At 40.1% G+C, this 27,025-nt stretch overlaps 1 protein-coding gene and 1 pseudogene across 6 annotated transcripts in view; one reads left to right on the forward strand and one right to left on the reverse strand.

The window, feature by feature from the left end:
* The window catches only part of Erc1 (ELKS/RAB6-interacting/CAST family member 1), a 307,389-nt gene that overhangs the window by 2,628 nt on the left and 277,736 nt on the right, over positions 1–27,025 (forward strand). For 3 of the 6 annotated variants that reach the window (XR_004770988.1, XM_027429286.2, XM_027429282.2), the window contains exon 2: positions 16,439–17,264. Coding sequence is in view for 5 of the 6 variants with exons in the window: in XM_027429286.2 (XP_027285087.1) it covers positions 16,596–17,264 (669 nt within the window). In the remaining variant the exon portion in view is untranslated. Of the gene's footprint in view, positions 1–16,438; positions 17,265–27,025 lie in introns of those variants that run through there. The other 3 variants (XM_027429284.1, XM_027429285.1, XM_027429287.1) reach the window with 1 other exon arrangement.
* LOC113837051 lies at positions 23,432–24,182 on the reverse strand (annotated as a pseudogene).

Consider the following 27,025-nt stretch of genomic DNA (forward strand, 5'->3'; position numbering starts at 1 on the left):
TGGGTAAGTATACTAATGTTTACATAGTAATGAATTGTGATTCTTGTGGAAATGAAATTGTGTAATTTGATGGGTGTCAGGTAGAATTTATTGTGTCTGAGAAAATCCTGCATTTTATTTTATTAATCAGGCCATATTACTTGGGTGCTGGAGAGATGGCTCAGCAGTTAAGAGAGCTGCCTGCTCTTCTGGGACCTGAGATTGGTTTCCAGCCCCCATGTCAGGCTGCTCGCACTGCTATAACTCCAGCCTTAGGGTCTGACTTCCTCTACTGGCCTCCTCAGCCATCCGCACTCCATTCACACAACTAAAAGCAAAATCTTAGATTCTTTTTGCTAGCTGAATGTGGTGGCTCACACCTGTAATTCCAGTGCACAGGATGCTGAGACTGGAGGATTGCCTTGAGTTTGAAGCCAGCCTGGGTTACATTGTGAGTTCCAGGTCTGATTGAGCTACAGTGTAAATTGTCCTTTTTTCTTTTTTAAAAGGTGGTTTGCTTCTTGTTCCTTATCCTATTCTTGTTGAATCCATTGAAGCTTGGTTTTCTTCATTACTCAAGTCATAAAGAATTATGTGAGTCTTATAATCTAGATTCAGACTGGAAATGCAAAAGTGAAGGTTTTCCTTTGTAGGAAGGAGTATGAGAGCTGTTAGATGCATTTTATATATAAGGTATCAGAACCACTGATGGAGAAAGAGCAGAGAACAAAGTGCCATGCATAATCAAATAAGTAGTACATCAGCTATTTTGAGAGCCATGGGCCATGATTATGTGGAATATAATTGAACTGTATGATGATTGAGGTTTTCTGTGTTTTGGAGTGTCAATTCTGGAATTAGAGTGTTTAATCCTAGCCTTGCCATTGTATAATGTAGGGCATTTTGCTGTTTAAGCTTAGTTGTTTTTTTTTTTTTTTTTTTTTTTTTTTTTTGTCTCCCCGAGACGTTTCTCTGTATAGTCTTGGCTGTTCTGGAATTTGCTCTGTAGATTAGGCTGGCTTTGAACTCAGATCCGTCTGCCTTTGCCTCCTGAGTGCTGGGGTTAGAGTGCTGTGTTAAAGTGTGTGCCACTGTACTTGGCCTTAACCATAATTTCTTAAAAAAAAGAGATAGTTTCATTTATGTGTATATGGTGTGTAGAGGGCCATAAGAACTGAGGTTGTAGATTGTTGTGAACAGCCTGATTGATGTAGGTGCTAGGAACAGAACTTGGGTTCTCTGCAAGACAGTAAGTGCTCTTAACCATTGAACCATCTCTCCAGCCTTAATTTCTTATCTTTAACTTCTGCCTAAATTCTTCTGAAAAATTAGAATAATAGCAATAGTATTTAACCTGTTAGAATGGCTAAATGAATTAATGTAGTTAAAACACTGTTGGCATGTAATTAACGTGTTTGTTAACACCTTTACAACAACTTATATTTTGAGCATTATTTTTTTATTCAGATGTTTCAGTAGGTAAAGGTAAGCCAAGCTGAATACTTGAGATCAATCACTGAGACTTAATGGTGGAAGGAGAGAACAGACTCCTACAGGTTGTTATCTGGCTTCCACATGCTCACCATGGCACACCTGCACCCTTGCACACACAGACACAAATTAAATAATGTAATTATAAAAGCAATACACAATGAGCATGTATTGTGTGTCAAATATTTTAGGTGCTAGGATTCTAGTAGGGAACAAGGCAGACAAATATCTGTAATCTCATTTATGCTAGCTAAGGAAACATGATAAAATAAGTAAATGAATAAATTGCAGACATTGGATGTTAATAAGCATCGCCTTGGTTCCTTTTCCTATTGCCATGTTAAACATACTGATAAGCTTTTTCAAAGGGTGGTTTTCCTGTCTGTGGATGTTGCCCCAGGAGTGATAGTTAATGTGTTTTCTTCACCATTTATTGTTGAACCAATAAAGTCTGTGAACCCTGAACAAAAACACTGAGAATAACAACTATGGGGAGAAAGAATTGGAACTATAGTTCCAGAGGGATACAGTTGACCATGGTGGGGAAGCCGTGGAAGCAGAAAGGGAAAGCATGGTGGTAGGAGTGAGACAGATGCTGGTTTATCACATTGTGTTTGCACACAGGCAGCAGAGAGTGAATGGGAAGTGGTCTGGGCTTCTATAAAAAGCTTCCAGGACTAAAATTGTGTGCCACCACCTCCTGGCTTGGGAGGCAGAGCTCAGTGAGTTTGAGGCTAGCCTGGACTACAAAGCAAGTTCCAGGACAGCCAGAGCTGTTACACAGAGAAATCCTGTCTCAAAAAGAACAAAACAAAACAAAACAACAACAACAAAAGAAAACAGAAGCTTCAAGTTCCTCACCCGTGGCCCACTTTGTCTTATCAGTGCTCCACTTTCTAAAAGTTCTATAATCTTCCCAATAGTGCCACCTTTGGGGACCAAGTGTTCAAACATGAGAATCCTTGGGGGACATTTCAAATCACAAACAGAAATGAAAGGAGAGATGGATAAGAAGTATATGGAAGGGACTTTCCAATGGTTTACAAGCCATTGAGTTTCCTTTGAGTTATCAATGGTTGTGAGCTGCCATGAGGGTGCTGGAATTAAACCCAGGTTCTCTGCAAGAGCAGCAATTCTCTTAGCCATTCAACAGTCTCTTCAGTCCTTCTTTGTTTTTTCTGAGTCAAGGTCTTACTCCCTGTCCTGGACCAAGTAACAGTCCTTCTATCTCCAGAGTGCTGGGATTTCAGGCATGCATTACTATGTCTAATTTTTTTTTGTTTTCCATACCAGTAAAATTCCGTGCATTTAAATGTTAGTCATTCTAAAATTGCATAAAATATTTCATTTTCTGGTCTAATGATGAACTCTGGCTTTATTTTTAGATTGGACTATCTAATAATGATGAACTCTGGCTTTATTTGAAAATAGACAATGTAATAGTTTTCAAACCCTTATCAAGCAAAATAGTGATCACTAGAGCTCCACAGAGATTCACTGAATCACACCAGACAACACCAGTTTCATAGAATGAGATGGGTTACTTGACTGGTGAATAGAAGAAATGTGGTTGTCATGTACTGGATTTCAGCTACATCTTTTCATGCTATCTTTGTGGAAAATGTGAGAAAAAAAGGGTCCTATATTTCATTAGGACAGTGACTGTCATGTGTTCTCTGCTGAGCAAATAATAGGTAGTTACTATATTTGATGAATGAATGGATAATAGTACAAGTAAATGAATTCACAAGTGATTGAATGGTTGGAACCAGAAAATAGAGTTGCTTACTGAGGATGCAGAGTTTGAAGAACTGATGTTAAAGGACTCATTCATGTGTGTGTTGAAACCAGCAGCATGGGAGCAGGAGTGATGGTGTGAAGCATAGTGACCACTGTGAGTTTGGTGCACGTACATTCTGATGAATGTTATCCATCAGAGAGGGAGAGAGGGAGAAGACTCTTGGTTGAATAGCGTGAGGATCAGAGCAAGGTTGTTCATGAGGATTTAGCAATAATGGCCTAATAAAGGCCATTTCTCAATATTGGGTGTTGTGGTGATATATTATTTATGATTCATTAAAGTTTGCCTCAGGGTACAGAAAGAAAAGCTAGCCACAAGCCAGGAGGTAGTTATACATATCCTCTATTCCATCAGCCATACTAGCAAGCCATCGAGCCAGGCAGTGGTGGCACACACCTTTAATCCCAGGGCTAAGGAGACAGGCAGAAAGATCTCTGTTAGTTAAAAGGCCACACTGAAATTGATCCAGTCCTAAAGAGAAACAGCTCACACAAAGGTGGTCTCAGCACTTGGGATCATATGCCTTTAATCCCAGGATTTAAGAGGTATAAAAGGAAGAAGCAAAGTCAGTCTCAGAGAACTAGTCTCCAGCCACGCTGAGGCAGGACAGCCCTTTCTGTTTGAGGTAGAGGTAAGAGCTAGTGGCTGGCTGTTTTGCTTTTCTGATATTCAGCTTGAACACCTGTATCAGTTTTTGGGTTCTTATTGTTCGTGTTACAGGGTGTGGCATGAGAAACTGAAAAAAAGGCCAAGTGATGAGAAGTTCCTGATTGGAAAGCCAGTTTTCAGTTAAGGCAGAGAGGTAGTGAGAGCATTTCAAAGAAATGGAGAACTTTAGCAGACTTCTTAAGAAAGTCTCTTCTTAAGAAACTCCACATATTTCACTGTTCTCAGCTTTGCAGCCAAACTTTGTTGTTGGATTTCTTAGTTTTTTAATAAAATTTTGAGTCAGGGTTTCATGTAGTCTTGTCTGTCTGGCCTCAAACTCACTATGACCTGGTCCTCTCTCTACCCTACACTTTGCAAATGCAGGAATTTCAGGCTGGAGCCAGCATCCCGTCTTTCCAGACAGCCTTCTTGGGAAGAGTTGTCCACATTTATTAGACTCTTCCATTTTTTCACCTGTGATTTTTCTTCTGTATCTTCATGATTTCACTGGAACTGAAAATAGCACTTGAACATAGCTAGTGACTTTTTTTCCTGTTCTTCTATTTAACCCTTTAGTAGCTATACCTGTGGTCTATTGCTACATAATAAATTACCTCCAAATTTAAAATAAGAAACATTTCTTTTTTGGTAGTTTCTGTGTCAGAAGTCTGGTTGTGCTTGGTGCCTCTGATTCAGGGTCACCAGTGTGATCTGCTAAAGTGAGGCGTGGGTAGAGGCTGCTGTGATCTCAGCTTTGCTGGAGGAGGTTCTGTTTCCAGGATCACACTCATGGCTTGTGGGAGGCTTCAGGTTTTTGTCGGCTATTTGTTGGATAAATAAAGCAGGCCCTTGCCATTTGGATCTCTGCGTATGATTATGGGCACACTTACAACAGTGGCACTTTGCATATCCTGGATCAAGAGCTCTGGAGGGGAAGGGGAGAGACTAGCCATAGTGTTTGGTGACCTAATCTTGCAGGTGATGTGCTGTCACTTTTGCTGTATTTGGTATATTAGATGCCTGTGTCTAGATCCAGCACACTCAAGGTGGGGTTTATAATGCCACGAAGGCAGAGATTATCTATGTTGGAAAACTGTCTACCACAGCAGACTTCATACTTGCTCCCCCTGCCTTTATTTGTAATTTAATTTTGAGACAAATGCTGTGTCTTCCAGGATGGTTTTGGACTCACTATGTAGCCCAGGCTCACCTCAAATTCACAACAGTTCCTGTGTCTCAGCTTTCCAAGCGCTGGGATTACGGGAAAGTGCCACGATGCCTGGCTTTCTCCTTCTGTAAACCTCCTTTCCTTGGATTTTCAGAGGGTGTCCTGTGTTCCTTGCTCAGTCTCTTAGCTCTGCTTTCAGTCACCTTTGAATCCTTTTTTTACCCACTCATTCATTGTTTCTCCAGGCCATTTTATCCCTTTGTGCTTTGTTTTATGCTGAGAGGATGTATTTTCCCCTTCAATGGATCCCTCTGGCCTGAATGTGAGGACAGTGTATCTAACTTGTTCAGTATTTCTACTTGGAGGCTCCTTAAACTCAGTGCATTCCAATCTGTTCTTCTCTGGTGTTTCTTAGTTAAGAATACCGGCCCAGAAATATTTGTGGTTTCTCCCTCTCTTCACCTCCCAGTTTACTATTTCCTATTGATTTTATAAGAGTAATAGTGTTCAGTGATGGTGTGATTTTTTTTTTTTCCTTTTCTGAGACAGTGTTTCTCTGTGTAATAACCCTAGCTGTCCTGGGACTCAATTTGTGGACCAGGCTGGTCTCACTGAAGTCCATCTGCCTCTGCCTCCCAAGTGCTGAGATTAAAGGTGTGAGGCACCACCATCCTGAAAACTATGAACTTTTAATTAGGACAGATGATGGGTATGTTTTAGAAGGATAACTGTTTAATAAGCATTTAATTTTATTTCTTTTTTTGAGCTGGAGTCTCTCTGTGTAGCGTAGGCAAACCTTGAACTTGCAATCTTCTTGCCTCAGCAATTCTAGTATTGAGATTATATTGTGTGTGCCACCATAAACGACTTGGTACTCAAACTATCACTGTTAGTGGTTCTCCAACTAATAGAATTGATCTCCTATTAATCACTGTGTGATGAGTAGATAGTTTCACCTTACCATCCTCTGGATATATCACTTTATTTTCCTTCATTGTTATTTTTATTTGAAAGCCCTTTCATTTGGAATTAACCAGTGTTCTGTGGGAGGATGCCTTAAGATTTAACATTTGTGTTATCATTGTGAAACCATTTTGGGAAATAAAGGTTTAGATCTTAAATTTCATTTTATTGTACAATATAATTTACCTATTAAAGTAGAAAAGTATGAACTGGGGAGGTAGCTCAGGAGGTGAAGTACTTGAGGCACAAGTTTGAAAACATCAGTTGTAGCTCTACAACCCATGTGAAAAAGCCAAGCATAGTGGTTCTGCTTGTCATTCTAGCATAGGGTTGCAGGCAGGGGTATGTGAGACAGGCTAATCCCTGGGGTTAGCTGGCCAGTCAGCCTAGCCTAATGTCAAGCTCAAGGCCAAATGAAAGGCCTTTTCTCAAATTATAAGGCTCCTGAGGAATGATACCTGAAATTGACTGCTGGCCTCTATGTATGCACATACACTTGCACCCGCATAAACACACATCTGTATCCACACGTACACACCCAAACACACAGGTAGAAAAATATCTAAAATAAATGTATAGCTTAGCAAATGATGGCATACTTGTCATCCTCTCTAGGTCTTTACTCTTCACGCTCGGATCCACTCCTACTTTATAAAGGCTCAGCCACTATCCTGACTTAATGGGACTCACACTGTAGGCTGCCACTTCTGTGCTGAGACATTAACACATAACCATACTGAGGCCAGTCAGGTGTAGTGGATCACACCTGGTAGCCCAGCATTTAGGAACCTGAGACGGGTTTGAGGGCACATTGGGCTATATAATGAGTTTGAGGACAACTAACCAACCTTTCTAACTTACTGAACTGTATTCATATCCATCCATCCATCCATCCATTCATCCATCCATCCATCCATCCATCCATCCACCCATCCATCCCTTTATTGAGAGATCTACCTACTTCTGAGTGCTGGGATTAAAGTCATGCTTTAATCCACCACATCTAACTATCCCTTATTCCTGCTTTTTTTTTTTTTTTTTTTTTTTTTTTTTTTTTTTTTAATCAGAGGTCTTTAGGTAGTCCAGGCTAGTCTGGAACTTGTCATCCTCCTGCCTCAGCCTTCTGAATATTGGGATTTTAGGCCTGCACCACCATCCTGGCTTTGTATTCAGTTCTTCTTATGATTATGTGAAATGATGCAATGTCTATGGGATGAGATGAATTGAAGTGAATGCCATAGGTACTGAGACAGTGTTGGGCTACTCTGGCAAGGTTACTTGGACTCAGCGCCTTGATAGTAGATCTGGTAATCCAGAAATCCATCAAGAGATTAATAGATAGGTAGCATATACAGCATAGGTTCAGTAGATTCCTGGGAAGGATGAAGTACATGGCATGACATATTTTGATGCTGTTCAAATAACATACAAGTTAAAACTTATTGGTTATTTCTGCAGTTTCCCAATTAATATTATCATTTTGTGGTCAACCATTTGGTGCCTAAAACCACAGACAATGAAACTGCATGTCATGGGGTCTTCTGTATACATTTTTCTAGGTTTAGTTTTTTGTTTTTCAACTTCATCTATATGGAATCATATTTATCATTTCATACTGGAATGTTGACATAACATTTGAGAGACTTTTGATTATGAGTTGCTGAGGTTTGTTCATTTTCATTGCTGAATAGTATTCTGTCTATAAATATACTACACGTTAGTATTTTTATTTTATTTTAATTTTTTCTTTTATGCTATAGGGATATTTGTAGCCCAGCTGGCTTCAACTCACTGTGTAGTTCAGGATGACCTTGAACTCCTGATCTTATACCTCCTAAGTGTAGGGATTATATGCCTGGTTTGTTTGTTCATTTTGAGACCAGGTCTTCCTGTATAGCTCAGCCCAACCTAGACTTTGCTATACTGCTATGTCAGCCTCCCCAGTGCTGGGATAGGTGTGATCTCCATGTCCAGAGAGGCGGAGAATATCTTTGTGTCTCTTGGTCACTGGGTCATTTGTTTTGTGAAATGCTTATTCAAATGTCTGGCTCTATTCGAGTGTCTTTCTAATTAATTTATAGGAGTTCTTTATGTATTTTGTAAATGAGCTCTGGTTATTTGTGTTGTAAATATTTCCTTTTACTCAGTAGCTTTCCATTTTGGTTCACATTGTGTCATTGAAAAAATAAAATTCTTAGAGTCCAGTCAATATTTGCTGCTATTGTTAATCACTTTTATGTCTTGTTTAAGAGCTCTTTCTCACTCTGTGGTCATCACGTCATTCTCTATATTATTTTTTGAGTGTGTTACTGTTATACCTTCCTGTGATCAGTGTAAAATTGATTTTTGTATAGCTTTAGTTGCGTGTTGAGGTTATCCTCCCCAACATGATTGCCTGATTTTCTTTAGCATCATTTATTGATGATCTCTTCCTTTCCTATTGCTTTATCATCAAATAGGACTTTTCTTTCTTTTTCTTTTTCTTTTTTGCCTATTGCCAGCCTCTTTTAGTGACTATAGCTTTATGGTCAGTTTTAATGCCTGTATAAGAAGTGCTCCACCTTGCTTATTAAGACTGTTTACTTGATGTACAATAGCCGTCAATGACTGTCATGGTTGGTAATCAGGACAGTGTGGAATTGTATAGGGATATACATACATACATTATACATACATACATACATACATAGGTGAAATGGATAAAAATAGAATGTCCAAAAGTAAACCCACACATTTACGGTTAGTTTACTTTTTTGAGTAGGCCATCTTATTAACCTGTATTAATTATACAAATTAATGAGCTTTATTGTACCATTTTCATATATGACACATTGATGATATCTTTCCTCCTCCTCCTACCTTTTGTCTCCCCACTCCCCACAGCCTCTATCCCAAGCTCTATTATCCCCCCTTTACTCTTGTATCCCAATCCCCCTTCCCTCCTCCAGTTTCTATGTATGAAAGAAAAACATGAGACTTGTTTTCTCTGTGTTTGGTTTATTTTACATAACAAGGTGTCATCCAGTTTGTGCTGGTTATTTTTTGTCAACTTGATGCAAGCTAGGTTGATCTGGGAAGAGGGAACCTCAAATGAGAAAATGGTCCCATCAGATTGGCCTGTGGAGCATTTTCGTGATTAATGATTGATGTGAGAAGGCACAACCTACTGTGGGTAGAACCAACCCTGGGTAGGTGGTCCTGGGTGCCGCGAGAAAGCAGGCTGAGCAATTCATGAGGAGTAAGCCAGCAATCAGCATTCCTCCATGCTCCTTGCTTCAGTTCTTGCCTTCAGGATCCCACTTGAGTTCCTGCTCTAGCTTTTCTCAGAGATGGACTGTGATGTGTAAGCCAAATCAACCCTTCCCTTCCCAAGTTGCTTTTGGTCAGTGTTTATCACAGCAACAGGAGAAGTAAACCAGGACATAGTTCTATCCATTTTCTTGCAAATTTTATTCTTTTTTTTTTTTTTTTTGGTTTTTTTGAGACAGGGTTTCTCTGTGTAGCTTTGGAGCCTATCCTGGCACTCGCTCTGGAGACCAGGCTGGCCTCAAACTCACAGAGATCCACCTGCCTCTGCCTTCCTAGTGCTGGGATTGAAGGCATGCGCCACCAATGCCCAGCCATAATTTTGTTCTTTATGATGATTAATACATATGCTGCAACTATATGATGAACTTCTATACCTTTGCTATTATAAACACTACAGCAACAAACATGGGTGCACAGATGTTTCCTGCGTGCTGGTTACATTTGGTTCTTTTATTTTTTTGAGATAGGGTCTCTATATAGCTCTAACTGTCCTGAACTCTGCCTCCTGAGCCACTGGGATCAAAGGTGTGTGCCCCCAGGCCCAGCTGATTAATTTTTGACAGAGGTGCTAAGGTGTTCAATGGGGGGAAAGTACTAGAACAGTTGGATATCAGCATATGCAAGACAAAGAAAAGAACCCCAAATTTTACCTAATAGGAGAAATTCTGAATTACTGGGTGAGGAAAGAACTTTTTAAGTTAGTATTTTAAGTCAGTATACAAAGTATTGGGTGTCACTATATTCATAGATGTGTTTCCTGCTGCTTCTGCCCTGGCTGCTTCCTTTCTTTCCTTCCAGGATTTTGTTTTTCCTTGAGATGGATTCTTCGGTCCTTAGTACATTTTGCAGGCTCAGCCCTTTCAGCCTCTCAAGTTAGTGGAGCTACAGATGCATCCTTGCCCAGTGAAGATTTCCTAGATATTAGATTAAGATCATAGCTCATATTTGAGGTCAGTCTGGTCTACATAATGAGTTCCAGGACAGCCAGAGCTACATAGAGAGACCCTGTTGTCCGTCCCCCCCCCAAACAAAACAAAACAAAAACAAACAAAAAGTTAAAAGTTTTACTCTTTAAAAGCTCTCACTAACAAAAAACACATGACAGATGGAAGAAAAGTACTTGCAAACTATAAGTTGATAAAGGAGTGGTATCTTTTATTTAGAACATTATTCTTATATTTAAAGATTTACTTTTATTTATGAGTGTGTATGTGCTAGTACCCATAGAGACCAGATGGGAGCATTGGATCCTTTGGTGCTGGAGTTCCAGATGTTTGTGAGCTGCCTGGTGTGTGGTTGGTAGTCTGTACTCTGGCCCTCTTACAGAGCAGTAAGCACTCTAAGTTGCTGAGGCATCTCTCCAGCCCCCTTGCATACAAGAAACTCTTTCTAGTAGGACAAACAAGCCAAGAAAATACGAATAAAAGGTTTGAATAGATCCTACACTGCCATGGTAATAAGCACCTGAAAAACATAGTCACTACCATTAGTCATTAGTAGGAGACCCCACAGTGAGATAACACCCACACCCTCAGAGAGTAGCTAATACCAACAGAATGGGTAGTGCAGGTAAAGATGTGGGAGACCCGGGGTTCCTGTGCAGTGCTGGCAGCACTATTAAATACTGCAGATATAGTAAAAACAAGTCAAACATATTTACTGTATGCCCTTAGCTTTTGTAATTAGGGGTCTACAAAGGAGGAAATGGAAACATGTCCACAGATTCCTGTGTGAATATTCACAGCATCATTAATTACAACAGCAAATATAATTTTAAGTGTGAGAAATTTACAGGAAAGTCAGTCAAATCAGTTGTTAACTGAAAATGAATATAGAACTTCTTCCTCCTTGCTTTGGAGCCCAGGCTGGCCTGGAACTCAATGTAGCCCAAGCTGGCCTCAAACTCCATATTCTCTTGCCTGAGCATCCTGAGTGCTGGGTTTATAGGTGGGTGCCACCATGCCTGGCGCAAGAAATTTTTTTTGTGTTATTTGAAGTGTTTTAAACATTGTGATGGTTGTATACCTGCACAAACTTATTAAATCTTGTCAACATATTACAAAATGGTATTTGAATTTTGACTTAATAAAATCATTACATTTCTTTTTTGGCCGTGGGTCTGTTGGATTTTCATTTCAAAGTTGGAATCAGCTTGTCAGATTACTGTATTGAGGTGGGAGTGTACTCCTTTAATCCCAGCATTAGAGAGGCAGAGGTGTATGGATCTCTCTATGAGTTCAAGGCCAACATGGTCTATCTACAGAGTGAGTTCCAGGAAAGTCAGGACTGCACAGAGAAACCCTGTCTCAAAACAAAACAGAACTGAGGGTCCTGGGGATAGACTGCTTAGTGTTTCATCGCTTGCTAGTATGCTTGATGCTCTGGGCTCCAAAATCAGTAGCATAGTGAAATAAACATACATGGCTGTGTATATAGCTCAATGGTAGAGTGCTTTTCTACTGTGCCTGAGGCTCTGTGTTAGATGCTCAGCACCTTATTAATTGGACATGAGGGTGTGAGGCTGAAACCCCAGAACTCATGGTAGAGGCTGGAAGATCAGAATTCCAGGTTATTCTTAGCTGTATAGCTAGTTCAAGGCTAGCCTGGGCTATATGCACCCATGTCTCCTTAAAAAAAAAAAGAGGGGTGGTGGTGCTAGCAGCACTGGGTAGGATAGATAAGGTGGGAGGTGAGCAGACACTTGAGTTTTTTATCTCTGATTTGTGAAACACGTGGGTCAAGGCATGATTATGCCTGCATTCATACACACAGGAAGGAGCATACTATGATCCCAGCACTAAGGAGGTGGAGACAGGATGGTCAGGAACTATAAGGCGGATTGGTCTGTATGAGATCTCGTCTCTAGGAAAAAGAAAAAAATCCTCTTGTGTTGTAGAATATTTTTGGTTGTGAGTCTAGCCTTTAATGGCTAAGCCATCTCTCCAGCCCGTGTTGTAGAATATTATTTTAAGATATGTTACATTTGTTTATGCTGTGAAGCATTTGTTTAATGATGCAAAGATTTGTTGGATTCTTTTATGTTGCATTTGTTTAACTCTGTGAAACTGTCATTGCCTGTCTAAAACACCTGATTGGTCTAATAAAGAGCTGCATGGTCAATAGAAAGGCAGGAGAAATGATATGCAGGGTAGGCAGGCAGAGAGAATACAGGGGAGGGGAAATCTGGGAGGAGAGCTGGAAGCCAAAGAAGGAGAGGAGGACTCAGGGGACAGCCACCCAGCAAAACATGGAGTAAGAAGTAAAGAAAGGTATACAGAAATAAGGTTAAAAGCCCAGAGGCAAAAGATAGACAGGATAATTTAAGTTAAGAAAAGCTGGCAAGAATCAAGCCAAGCTAAGGCCAGGCATACAATAAGACTCTGTGTGATTAATGTCCCCAAGCTGACAATTACACATTTTTGTTTCTGTTATCCATTGATGAGTGGCACAAAGTCCAGAGGACCAGCACTTTGGCTGCCATAAATGATAAATTGCCTAATAATAAAGAGCTCATCATAGCCGGTGTTGGTGGTGCACGCCTTTAATCCCAGCACTTAGGAGGCAGAGGCAGGCTGATCTCTGTGAGTTTGAGGCCAACCTGGTCTCCAGAGCGAGTGCCAGGACAGCCTCCAAAGCTACACAGAGAAACCCTGTCTCAAAAAACCAAAAAAAAAAGGCTCATCTTATCAGGTCTGGGCTTGACCATACTCTATGTGTTAGTGTGCTTCGAATTATCAGAGATGAAGACGAACAGCTCTCTCTGAGATGGGAAAATGGCAAGAACATCTCTCATCACCTTTCTATGCAATCAAGTAGCTGGGATGACATGCCCTTATCACACTACACCATGCTCGTGGTTTATTTTATTTAGGGTGAGACTTGGTATAAAATGCAAGATAACTAAAGTTGCAATTTGAATATCTTAGCATTCTAAAAGATCATGGTATAAGTGAGGCCTGGTGTTAAGGGGGGCTTGCCGCCCTTGAGCTGAGTGGCAGATTGTTGATAGAAGTCTGGGGCCCTGATTAATACCACCGTTTACTCCTAAGTATCTGTTTGACAATGTATTTGTCATGGTGAGAATGTTGATAGAACTTACAATTAACTTGATTAACTGATAAGAATTATTAAAACCTGTAATCCACTTGATTTGTAACAGAGTTACTAACCCTTCTGTAAAAGTGAGAAGTGGTAACAATGGCAAATTTGATTGCACCTTTAATTCCATATTTTGCTGCTCCTACCAGAGACCCTCTTTCAAGTTGCTATGCCCTTGTGGCGGTGCTGCCTTAGCCAGTGTACTGTAGTTCCAGTTTCCAGTAGACACTGAAGAGTCAGGCTAAGCTTGCATAATCAAGCACATGGCTTGAACAAACCTAGTTTTACTACGTTACATGCAAAAGATGGAGCAAAGATGTATTCTTTAATGTTTAAGTTTCTTTTCTCTTTTTTAAAGCCTACTGTTCACAGAAATACTAGCAATCTGTGGTGATATTTTATGATCTAATAAAGCTTGCCTGAAGATCAGAATGCAAAGCTAGTCACAGCCATAGAGGCCAGACAGTGGTGGCACACACCTTTAATCCTAGCAGCCACACTAGTTAGCCATAGAAGCTAGGCAGTGATGGTGCATGCCTTTAATCCCAGCACTAGAGAGGTATATAAGATAGGAGCACAGGGTCTCAGAGTGTATTCAGTCTGCAGTCTCAGTGAGTCTGTGCAGCAGTGTAGTCAGGGGCAGTCGGAGGAGCAGTGTGTTTGGAGAAGAAATCAGAGGACAGGATCGCCCCTTTGGTCTGATCACTGGTAGAGATGAGAACTCTCTAGTGGCTGGCGATTTGCTTCTCTGATCTTCAGCTTTAATCCCAATGTCCGTCTCTGGGTTTTTATTATTCACGCTACAGCAATCAGAGTTCAGACCTCTGTCATTGGTCATTGATTACTATGAAAATTATTAGTGCTGAATGGTCCTTATTTAATGTTTTAGTTTATAGCGGGACTTTTTTTTTTTTTTTAAAAACATGAAAATACTACATGCTCTTTCTTATTTTGTTAGACAAGGTCCTGTCTTGTACCCTATACTGGCCTTGAATTTGCAGTTCTCCTGCCTCAGCCTCCCAGATGCTTTTTTATTTTGTGTGTAGCCATTAGCGATAACTTGGGGTCATTTCTCTCTTTCCACCATATCCCTTGGATTGAACTCAAATTGTTGGGCTTGGTGGAAATTACCTTCACTTGATGAAGTGTCTTCACTGGCCCGGGTATTTTTTATACTTTTGATATTGATACACAGCGTCTTCTTCAGAGTTCATACTTGAGAACTACACAATCAAATTACAAAAGTTTCAGAAGGGACTAGCAAAATGGCTTAGCAGAGTGCTTGCTATGCAAATGTGAGGACCAGTGTTTGAATTCTCAGCATCCAGGAGTTGCCTACCTGCCTGTAATCCCAGAACTCTGAAGACAGAGGCAGACAATCCCTGGAATAGACTGCTTAGCTAGACTAGCCAAATCTGTGAGCTCTGGGTTTAAGTGAGAGATCCTTATGTATGTAAGCAAGAGAGTAATTGAAGAAGATAACTTACATCAACCTATGGCTCTACAAGCACAGGAATTTGAGGGGGCCATTCTCATTCAAGCCACCACATGTGGCAAGCACCTTTACACATGAAGCGGTCTTATGGCTTTTTGTTTTTTTGAGACTGGTTTCAGTATGTGGCCTTGGCTGCTGTTTTGGTGTTTGGCTTATAAACCACATGGACTTCAAATGTGTGGTGATTCTACTGCCTCTGCCTGCTCTGCTCCACCATGCCTGTCTAGTTGGGCTATTCTTGTACTTTCAGTCCTCCATCTGAATTTTAGAGTCAGCCACCCCCGAGATTGTGCTAACGAGCTGGGGGAAGGACTAGTCCTTCACAGCATTTGTCTTCTCGTCTGGGAGCATGGATAACCTTTTTATTTATTTACTTATTCTTGAGGTATTATTTCATGTCTTCCAGTAGAGTTTTAAATGCTTGAAGATTTTTCTTATGTTTAAAGTACTTTTATAGCTTTGTTGCTGTTAATAAGACTGTTTTTTGAGTCAGGGTCTCATATATGTGAGTTTGGCTTCAAACTCAACTTTGTAGTGAGGATGACCTTGACTCTGCTCTTTCTTCCTCTTGTGCTGAAATTACTGGCATGTGTATGCTACAACATCCGTTTTATGTAGTGCTGGGGCTCAAGCCCAGAGCTTTGTTCATGCTGGGCAAATCTTGTTTCCAATGGAGCTATATCCCCAGCCCGAGTTTCTTATTTTTAAATTAAAAGTTCATTTTCTTCTCCCAGCTCCCCCTCCTTCTGTGTGTGTGTGTGTGTGTGTGTGTGTGTGTGTGTGTGTTATACATGTTTGAGTGTTTGCTGTGGTCACTCTTAGGTGTTGGTCCTGGCTTTTACCTTGTTTGAAACAAGGTCTCCTGTTCTTTAGCTTGTCCCTGAACTTTGGGAAATTTTCCCTTCTCTGTCTTCTATCTTATCATAGGAATACTGGCATGTCAGATACATGCTATTGCATACAGCTCTACCTGGGTTTGGGGATCTGACCTCAGGTCAGGGTCTCATCCTTGCATGGCTGCACTTTACTCACTGGTCCATCTTCCTAACCATAAAAGCTAGTTTCTAATTGTTATTCCCAGTGTACATGAAAGTGTTGGTATTTAAATACCAATCTTGTATCATACTAGTATGTTTAGCTGTTATGACTTTTGATAATATGTGGTGTTAATATTTATATATTGATTTTATGTCTGACTAATGCATTGAGTTCTTTTATTAGTTCTGATATTGTAACCAAGTATTGATATTTATACTTTGATTTTATATAATAGTCTGAGTTCTGTTATTCAGATGTGTCACTTTGTAATTATCAGTTGATACTCTCCCATTTTCAGATAGAAAACATCACATTATGGGTTGTCTGATTTTAAAGCCATGAGAATACTTAATGAAAGTAGATTCTTTCCCAAATAAAGGTAATAGAACATTTCTGAGATGGGAAATATTTATTATTGGGGGTTTAATGTGTGATCTTTTCATTACAGATATGGCATAAGGTATTTCTTCAAGATTGGACAGCTGGTGTGACCTGCTATTTCTGGTAGCCTTAAGCTGACTTTATAGCCATAGAGAAACCTCACAGAATTGCATTGTTATTTTCTGCTTTACAACATCTTTGGCGCCTAAGTTCACCCTGCAACCATGTATGGAAGTGCTCGATCAGTAGGGAAAGTGGAACCAAGCAGCCAGAGTCCTGGGCGATCACCGAGGCTTCCTCGATCTCCTCGATTAGGTCATCGGCGAACAAATAGTACAGGAGGGAGTTCTGGAAACAGTGTTGGAGGTGGCAGTGGGAAAACCCTTTCAATGGAGAATATACAGTCCTTAAATGCTGCCTATGCTACATCTGGCCCTATGTATCTAAGTGACCATGAAAACATGGGTTCAGAAACACCTAAAAGCACCATGACACTTGGCCGTTCTGGGGGACGCCTGCCTTATGGTGTTAGGATGACTGCGATGGGCAGTAGCCCCAATATAGCAAGCAGCGGGGTTGCTAGCGATACCATAGCATTTGGAGAACATCACCTCCCTCCTGTTAGTATGGCATCCACTGTACCTCACTCTCTTCGTCAGGCAAGAGATAACACCATCATGGATCTGCAGACACAGCTAAAGGAAGTATTAAGAGAAAATGATCTCTTGAGGAAGGATGTGGAAGTAAAGGAAAGCAAATTAAGTTCTTCGATGAATAGCATCAAGACCTTTTGGAGTCCAGAGCTGAAGAAAGAGCGAGCCTTGAGAAAAGATGAAGCTTCCAAAATCACCATTTGGAAGGAGCAGTACCGAGTTGTGCAGGAAGAAAACCAGGTTAGTTTCATTTGTACATTTATCTTTATGGGCTGAATCCACGTATATAAATAAAACAAGGAATTCTCTTCCCTTCCTGTCTTAGATTTCCCCCATCTTTGTTCCTTTATTTTTTATTTCTCCTTTTTACTTCAGAATTCTATTCCTACTTTCTTAGTCTTTTTTAGATTTGGTCCTGTACATGTTCCACAGGTATGTTCAAGCAAAACTCACATACACCTAAATTAAAACAAACAGAATCTTACACCAAACATTGGTGGCGCACGCCTTTAATCCCAACATTTGGGAGGCAGAGGCAGTCGAATCTCTGTGAGTTCTAGAGCAGCCTGGTCTACAAGAGCTAGTTCCAGGACAGCCTCCAAAGCCACAGAGAAACCCTGTCTTGAAAAACCAAATAAAATTTTTTTTTTTTTTTTTTGAGTACTGCCTTGGCTACATAGTGAATTCAGGGCTATCTTGGGGCTGTATTGTGAGACATTATCTCAAAATTAAAACCAACCCAACACAGGACAGCTATATGTTCAGTGGAAGAGCAGTTTCCTAGCATGTAGAAGAGATTCTTGGACCTGTCTTGCTGCCTTCAGATTGTTCAGAGTGCTTCAAGGTTGCAATTTCATGAGTCATCAACTATATTGGAGTGGACTTTTTGATGACACTTGAGTTACATTTGAGTCATCTCTGCCCCTGTAAGGAACCCCTCACACATATATTTGTAAGTAACCTTAACACAAAAAGATTCACTGGTTCACTAAAATAAATGAATAAAAGGTTCAATATGTTTTTAAATAATTAAAGACAATTCAGCATTCCTCCCCCACTTCCGTATGTAGCTTAGGCTGGCTTGGAGCTCTTCTGCCTCCACCCCCTAAATGCTAGATTTATGTTAGCTTGCCTGACCACCAGCCTTTTCAAGAGTAGATTCGTTGTCTCTCAGTCTGTCTCTCTCTTAGTATATAAATTTAAAGCAGATTTGGTGTTAACCAAAGATACTGTTATTGAATTGCCTACTCATCAATGTACCTTTCTGAAAATGTAATGGCCAGTAAGGTAGTTTTATTGTCAAATGACTTGGAAATGTCTAATTTATTGAGGAAAAAAGTTATTAGGCATGTTTTTTCTTATGTCTGTGCTTTAGGGTATGGGACTTGGTAGAGAAATCCAGTGCAGTACCCTTTCTCCAATTATTACACTACATTCAAAGGCAAAATATTGAATCTTTTGAGAAGACAATTATGGGTACTTACAATTTTTCTGGAAAAGAAACAGTCCACAGGTTTTTCATGCCAAGAAAACCATTATGTGCTGAAGAGGGTGAGCACCGCCTTATCTGGTCCACCCCGTGCCCTAATTAAATACCAGTGCACACCAGTGCTGGCAGAGACATTCTTCCCGAACCACTGTAATTACCACAGAGTTCTAAAATTGTGTAACATCGGTCCAAAAAACAAAGGGTGCAATTTTAAAGACAGTACAGTGAGATACAGAGACTGAGAATGCTAATTAATAGATTATAGTCAGCTAGCAGTGGGCCCCTAATTAAATAGTGCATTCATTATCTTCTTCGTAGCTCCCAGAGGTCAGACATCTTTCATTTGTGAAGAAGACTGGTTTATTAGACTTTATAGCAATTAAATACATTTCTGTATTTCAGTTTGAGGCTGGGGATTTTGGTCCATTTTAAATGTTTGATCTGATTGCGCTGGGTCCAGAATCTTAACAGTATAAAAACATATTTGCTTAGGAGTGCCTGCTGTGCCTAGTTGATTATTAATGGCATTTTCACAGAATCTTATTTCTGAAATAAAAATTATCAGATATTTTTATATCTTAGACTCCTTTTGTTGCTTTACTTTCAGATAGCTTGTGATTGGAGAGTTAGGAATGAGAGAGAGTGTGTGAGTGTGTGTCATGTGTGTTTTGATAGAGAAGTTCTTCTAAAAAATGATGACTAAGGAAGACTGTAGTGTAAACTTGATGGATAAGAATGAAATCTTCCTGTGAGCTTTATGCAATCACAGAACTAGTGAGAAGCTTTTGGATAAGTTACATTTTAGATGTTATTTTAGTTAGCTATTGCACTTCTTTTTTTTAAATAAAAGGTTGTTTATTTATGTATATGAGACTTTGTCTGTATGTAAGCCTGCACACCAGAAGAGGGTATTAGATCCCATTAGACATGGTTGTAAGCCACTGTGTTGCTGCTGGAATGGAACTAAGGACCTCTTGAAGAGTAGAACAGCCAGTGTTCTTAGCCACCAAGCTATCTCTGCAGCCCTTTGTACTACTTTCTTGATTATGCCTTGTAAGAGTTCGGTGTGTTGAATTTAGTTGGATGCTTATTTTAAAAACAGTTGCCGGGCGTTGGTGGTGCACGCCTTTAATCCCAGCACTCGGGAGGCAGAGGCAGGCGGATCTCTGTGAGTTCGAGACCAGCCTGGTCTACAAGAGCTAGTTCCAGGACAGCCTCCAAAGCCACAGAGAAACCCTGTCTAAAAAACCAAAAAAAAAAAAAAAAAAAAAAAAAAAAAAGTTAAAAATAGTTATTTGGTGGTAGAGGAGATGGCTCAGTTGGTAAAAGGCAAGTGTGAGGACCTGAGTTTGATCCCTGTATCCCATGTAACAACTGGACATGGTGATATGCACCTGTAATTCCAACACAGAAGGAGATGGGGGATCCCTACAGCTTGCTACCCAGCTAGTCTGGTGGCATCCACAGCTCCAGGTTTAAAGAGAGATGCAGTCTCAAAAAATTAAGGTGGAGAGTGATTCTGGAAGACATCTGACATCAAGTCTTAGCTTCTATACAAACTCATGGATATGTGCTTGCATACTTGCATACTCACCTACACACACACACACACACACACACACACAGAGAGAGAGAGAGAGAGAGAGAGAGAGAGAGAGAGGAAAGAGAGAGATTATTTTAATGCTCTTTCACTGAAAGTTTGAACAGAATATTCTGTTTAATATTGTAGGATGGCAAGTGAAGTAAGTGCCTTTATTTTTTATGATTTTTGCTTAAATTGTGTGTGTGTGTGTGTGTGTGTGTGTGTGTGTCTGTGTGTCTGTGTGTGTGTGTCTGCCTGTCTAGATATGAATGTGCCATGGTGCATGTGTCAAAGGACAACTTTTTTTTTTCCTGAGACAGGGTTTCTCTGTTTAACAGCCCTGGATGTCCTGGAACTCACTTTGTAATCCAGGTTGGTCTTGAACTCACAGAGATCCACCTGCCTCTGCCTCCCGAGTACTGGGGTTAAAGGTGTATTCCACCACCACCTGGGCAGAGGACAATTTTTGGGAGCTGGTTTTCTTCTTTCCTGGTAGGTTCTGAGGAGCACACTCAGGATCTAGAGATAGATTCTTTGCCTGCTGAGCTATCTTGATAGCCCTAATGTTTTCTTTTCGCGTAGAATATTTATTATTTTTGGAGTTTGATGCTTCTTTTCTTCTGTTGAGGTACTGAGGATTGAATCCAAGGTCTTCTACATGATAAACAAGTGCTCTACCACTGAGCTATACCCCTAGCCTAGGATTTTAATTTTAATTTTATTTATTAGACCTTAGCATGCATGGAAATATGTAAATTATGAGACATTTCTTCTTGTACCTGGAGTGTAGCAGGATAATTGGGAAAAATAATTAAGTGATTCACATAAAGTTGCACAAATATCTGATATGGTTTAAGGATACTAAAGATATTATTTTCCAAAGAATTGGACTTTCTTTCTTTCTTTCTTTTTTTTTTTTTTTTCAAGACAGAGTTTCTCTGTAGCTTTGGAGCCTATCCTGACACTTGCTCTGTAGACCAGGCTGGCCTCGAACTCACAGAGATCCGACTGCCTCTGCCTCCCGAGTGTTGGGATTAAAGTCGTGTGCCATTGCCACCACCACCACCCAACTAAGAATTGGAGTTTCTTAGTCTGTTCTTTCTCCTCTTGAATTCCATGGTGTAATCTAGTGTGGGATTATTTTTAAAATTTAAAATTTAAGTTTTGTTCTTTGATTTTTCTGAGATTGGGCCTCTCTACGCTGGCTTTTGATTTTTCTACTGGGCATTGAGTGCCAGGGACTTGTTCTTACTGAATAAGTGCTGTACCACTGAGTTGCATTTTGCTAGTGGTTTCATTACAGTATTACAGAATTGTTTTTAAATATTGCTAATTTATCATAAATTTTCGAAACAGCAGCTTAAGTATGATTTGGAAGGCTCACTTTTTTATTTTCTTTTGGCAAAAAGAATCAGGAAATGCATTTTGTCTTTAGTCAGAGTAATCTTTATTTTTTTGTAGTACTCAGGATCAGGGTGCCAGCCTTAGCTATAGTAATCTCCTTCTGTCATGTGAATTCCAGGGACTAAATTCGAGTTATTGATCTGTAGTAGGAAAAATACAAACCCAGAGACAGATATTCGGGTTCAAGCTGAAGATTAGAAAAGCAAAGCAGCCAGCCACTAGAGAGTTCTTACCTCTACCAAGGCTGGAGCAATCCTGTCCTCAGCGTGGCTAGAGACTGAATGTTCTTCACCAAAAACCTCAGACTTCTGTCTCCTACACTGGTCCTCAGACTATTCAGCCCCTGTCTCCTCCTCCCTTATATTCCTTTCCTCTCCAGTGCTGTGATTAAAGGTGTGGGATCCCAAGTGGTGGGATCACCTTTGTGTGAGCTCTGTTTCTTTTTAGGACTGGATCAATGTTTTGTAGCTCAGTGTGTCCTTGACCAGAGATCTGTCTGCCTCTCTCCCGAGTGCTGGAATTGACTGGCCTCTACGGCTGTGGTTAACTTTGCACTCTGGTCTTCAGGCAAGTTTTATTTATTAGATCATAAACAAAATATCATCACATCTTTTTTTTTTAAGATTTCTTTATTTTGTGTGTATCTACATAGACACACACACACACACACACACACACACACACACACACACCCACCACCCACCCATAAGTGTGCCTGGTACCTCTGGTACCTCTGGTGGTCAGAGGAGGTCATTGGATTCCTGGGAACTAGAGTTAAAGATGGTTTTGAGTCATCTTTATGGGTGCTGGGAATGGAATCTTGGCCCTTTGCAAGAGCAACAAGTACTCTTAAACACCGAACCATCTCTCTAGCTCCCAGGTTATCAGTCTTGCTGGCAAGTGTTCTTATTTGCTGTACCATCTTGTGGCTCTAGTTGTAGTAATGTTGAACAGGGAAGTCACAGTTTGATTTTACTTTTCAAAGTCATCCTGTGCCTGATACCTGACTTCCTCTTACGGGTGCTGCTTGTGTCCATAGGTGTGCTGAAGGTCTCTACAAACTGTGGTTTACATAAACAGTGGCTGAAGAAACTAATGAAGAGAAATTGTTCTTTTCTTTTTCTTTTTCTTTCTTTCTTTCTTTTTTTTTTTTTTTACTTTTTTACTTTTTTTGAGACAGGGTTTCTCGTGTAACAGCCCTGGCTGTCCTAGAACTTGCTCTGTAGACCAGGTTGGCCTTGAACTCACAGAGATCCACTTGCCCCTGCCTTCCAAGTGCTGGGATTAAAGGCATGTGCCACCAATGCCCAGTTAAATTGGTCTTTTCTTTTGGTGTTTTTATTGTTTATTTTTAGCTTTAACACTAGGAAAATTAGTGCAAATACTTGGGCCTTAGATTTTGAGTCCTTGGAAGAATGTATTTTCTTTATTAAAAAAGTCTTAGCTGGACCATGGTGGTGCACTGGAGAGTCAGAGGCAGGTGGATAAGATAATAAGTAAGATAAAATAGGCCTGTTATAAATTACATATGAATTAGAAAATATTAATAAAATGTTAGTATTAGATACTTTATTAAATGAAAACAGTCTCATTTCTTGAGTTTCAAAATCTTTAAAAACATACAGTAAACTTTATAAGTAATGTCACAAAGTGTAAGGTAAACTAGCTGGTATTTTGGGTAATCTGGATGTTTATTAAAAATGTAATAAATGCTAGTAGACATATGCATAGTAGTTTCCTGAGGATTTCTGTTTTTAGCCCTTTCATCTTGTCCAACATGTTTGAAAATTAACAATCACAAAACAGTATTTTCTATGACATTTTAAGCCTTAAAGCATTTTATATTGATAGACTAAAGGTTTCAGTGGACTGCAGTGAAGGCAAATGTGTGTGAAATATATATAGACAAGATACAACTCTCTACTTACTAGATCAGGGACAGAAACAGCTTTTTAGCATCGAGGCAAAGTCAGTTGCACCTGGGTTTTTGCAGAAGTCCATCTAGCGCTGAGAGACCTTGCTGTTCACCAGAGTGAGCAGCACCTTGAGCTCTAGGGAGCTGCCGTGCCTTGCCATCACCTCACACACATCCTAAATGCACCCGAGCTGTTCACAGTTACAGGTGAGAGAGAGAAACACTGTTCTGCAACAGAGTAACACTGTGAGGAGGTCTGCCCCAGTAGACTGCCACTGAAGCAGCAGCATCCACCTGTGTTAGCCTGTTGTTCAGTCTGTCTTTCTGATGATCTACCAGGTTCTGACACTTGTTTCCTTTGAACAAGCCAGTCAGTGTTTGAATTTCAGTTTGGCATCATATTCGTAAATATGGTTGCTTCTGCCATGACTCAGAAAGACACAGGAGGAAGCCATCAGCATGTACATGGCTTGAGGTCAACATGAATTTTGGCAGTAGTGCTTTGAGAGCATCAAAGCATTTCACTTCAAATTCTAGATCTGGAAACCTTTGGGTCAGGTTGTCCCTGTCTGCACTGGTGCCCCACCTCTTGGATGTCAAGTGCCAGAAGAACCTCTCGTGATTGAAGATTAGGGAGATTCTTCACCTCTTGCAGTCCATCTCGTACTGTTCTGTTGATCAGTCATTTTCCTTTTGTGAAGGCATATGTTTCTGTAATGTTTTACTCTCACCTGATGGAGGAATCAGTTCATGGTAATGCTTCAGCATCACTGGGCGTGGTGAGGGTGGGGGGGGTGGAGGGGTTGGGGGGCTAGATAGCCGTTTGACAGCTGTCCATATTCTCTAGGTCATTCTGGTATTAAGTATGCCTGAGTGAAATAGGCTATCTATAGGTAAATGGAAGTTTGCCTCACCCTACATCCACTTACCTCTTTTCTTTCCTCCACGCTTCCTCTTAAAACGTTTTTTTAACATTAAAAATTAATTTTTTAAAAAGATTTTATTTATTTTATTATGTATATAACATTCTGCTTCCATGTATATCTGCACACCAGAGGAGGGCACCAGATCTCATAACGGATGGTTGTGAGCCACCATGTGGTTGCTGGAAATTGAACTCAGGACCTCTCTCTGGAAGAGCAGTCAGTGCTCTTAACCTCTGAGCCATCTCTCCAGCCCTAAAAATTAATTTTACTATTTTCTTTGTGTGTGCATGTGTATTTGTGTGTCTATAGGTACACACATGCCACAACATGTGTGTACAGGACAGAGGACACTTGAAGGAGTTGGTTCTCTTATTTCCACCATTTAGGTCCTAGGAATTGAACCTAGGTTAACAGGTTTTGTGGCCAGTGCCTTTACTCTCTGAGTCATCTTGCCCCCACCTCCAGCTTTATTAAGATACACTTGAGTTTACCCTTGAAAATATATTTGTTTCTTAATTTGACTTTTGAGAAGGAGAATTCGAAGAAAGTGGTAGTAACTTGGCCTAGGGAGTTCTTGGACAGTGGTATGAATGACATAAATGTTCAGGAGCAGCGTTTGTTGCTGCTGGCAGAGGTGACAGGAGGAAAGATGGCAGGGAACGTCTGCGGAGAGGAGGTGGACATTTGTGAGATGTTTTTGAAGAACTATTTGGACAAAGACTGATAGCAAGAGGGAAGTGTTTGTGGCATTATTATCAATAGAGAGGGACTTAGAGAGTAAGAAATGGTGACTTTAGTTAAATATTGGAATACAGGTTTTTCGTAAGTTTTTGGAAATAATGTGACCAGTGGGTGTGACTCTGTGTGCTTTGCTGTGAGTATTATAGCGTGTGCATGTTAATGTTGGGGAATTTGCTAGGAATTCAGAAGTAGAGGCTGGTGTTTGCTCGTGCACCTGAGCAGTAAGAGGAAGGGAGAAGCTGTTAGATGATTTTTTTTCATGGATGGATTTTTTTCATCCAGATATTTTTTGTGTTTTGGTTCAATGAGTTATGTTATTTTTCTTTGAAGGCAGATAATTTGACAATCTCTGAACTTTCTGAAAATCACTGTGCATTAGAAAAGTTAAGTACATGTGTCAGTGGTGATCTCTCCTAGTCATTCATTCTAGCTAACAAGTACATTGGAGTATGTATGATGAACTAGGAGGAAATTTCTGAAAAAGAGGAATATTGCAGAAAATGTGCTTTCAGTGAAGAAACAGCTTTGTATTGGAAATGTTCTGTTCTTCCTCTACAGACAAAATTAGAAATGCTTTTATGAACTGACTTTATGCTGCTATGTGCATCTCTAAAAATACTTATTTTTTTTCCTGCCCGAAATTGGGAAGTTAATTCTTAATACAGATTAAATACTTTAACTTATCTTTGTTATTTGTAGTAATGTTCATTGAAATTTCCCTTAAGCTGGGTGTAATGGTGCTCACCTTTAGTCCCAGCACTCAGGAGGCAGATGCATGTGGATCTCCAATGAATTCGAGGCCAGCCTAGTCTATAGAGTGAGTTCTAGGACAGCCAGAGCTGTTAAACAGAGAAAACCTGTTTCAAATGACAACCAAACAAAAATAATCTCTCTCTCTCTCTCTCTCTCTCTCTCTCTCTCTCTCTCTCTCTCCCCCTTTCTCTCTCTCTCTCTGCCTGTCTATCTATATCTATCTATCTATCTGTCTGTCTGTCTGTCTGTCTGTCTGGTCGGTCATGTACCATTTTCATTATGCTAAGTGGGAAAATTAAAAATGTTTTATAGAATAATAATTATACCTTTAAATGTTAGTATAAGTAACATTTTAAAAATATAACTTACATTTTTTGAATGTTCTAAATTTCTATCATTTCTAGCTTAGAAAGAGCTGATAGCTCATGTTTATTTCTTCAGTGTCTGGCAGATTGTCTTAAATCAAAGTATATGAAAAAGTTAGACCTCATGTAAAAAAGTAATCAGAAAAGGCAATGTCTTAGATAATTGAGGATTTTTTTGTTTTTGAGACAGGGTTTCTCTGTGTGTAGTTTTGGCTGTCCTGGTACTCACTCTGTAGACCAGGCTGGCCTCAAACTGTCAGAGATCTGCCCATCTCTTCTGGGATTAGAGACAATGTTTCACCACTACTGCCCAGTTTATAATTGAGGAACCTCCCCCCCCCCTCGGGTTTCTCTGTGTAGCTTTGGAGCCTATCCTGGCATTCGCTCTGGAGACCAGGCTGGCCTCAAACTCACAGAGATCCACCTGCCTTTGCCTCCCAAGTGCTGGGATTAAAGACGTGCACCACCAACACCCGGCTATAATTGAGGATTTTAAAGAAAATTCAAAATTCAACAAGTAATACATTTATTAAAATATACCTTGTATGCCATAAAATATGTCGAGATTAAGCATATAATTAAAGTTTACTGAGTCATACAACGATAATCATAATCATAATCCAGTTTTAGGTGTTGAGAATAAACTCAATGGTAAAGCATCTCCTTGGTTTGAGCCCTGCACTGCTGAAACATCTAAACAACAATAAGCAATTTTACTCTGTACACATCACGTGGTACTTTCTTAAAGCTGCAGTTTAAATCCTGAACCATCATTGGCCAATTAGCTTTCCATGCTTTGTTATGCTAAATGCTTTGGTTTGCCTTG

Source organism: Cricetulus griseus, chromosome 8 (assembly GCF_003668045.3).
Source record: "Cricetulus griseus strain 17A/GY chromosome 8, alternate assembly CriGri-PICRH-1.0, whole genome shotgun sequence".
Taxonomy (NCBI): domain Eukaryota; kingdom Metazoa; phylum Chordata; class Mammalia; order Rodentia; family Cricetidae; genus Cricetulus; species Cricetulus griseus.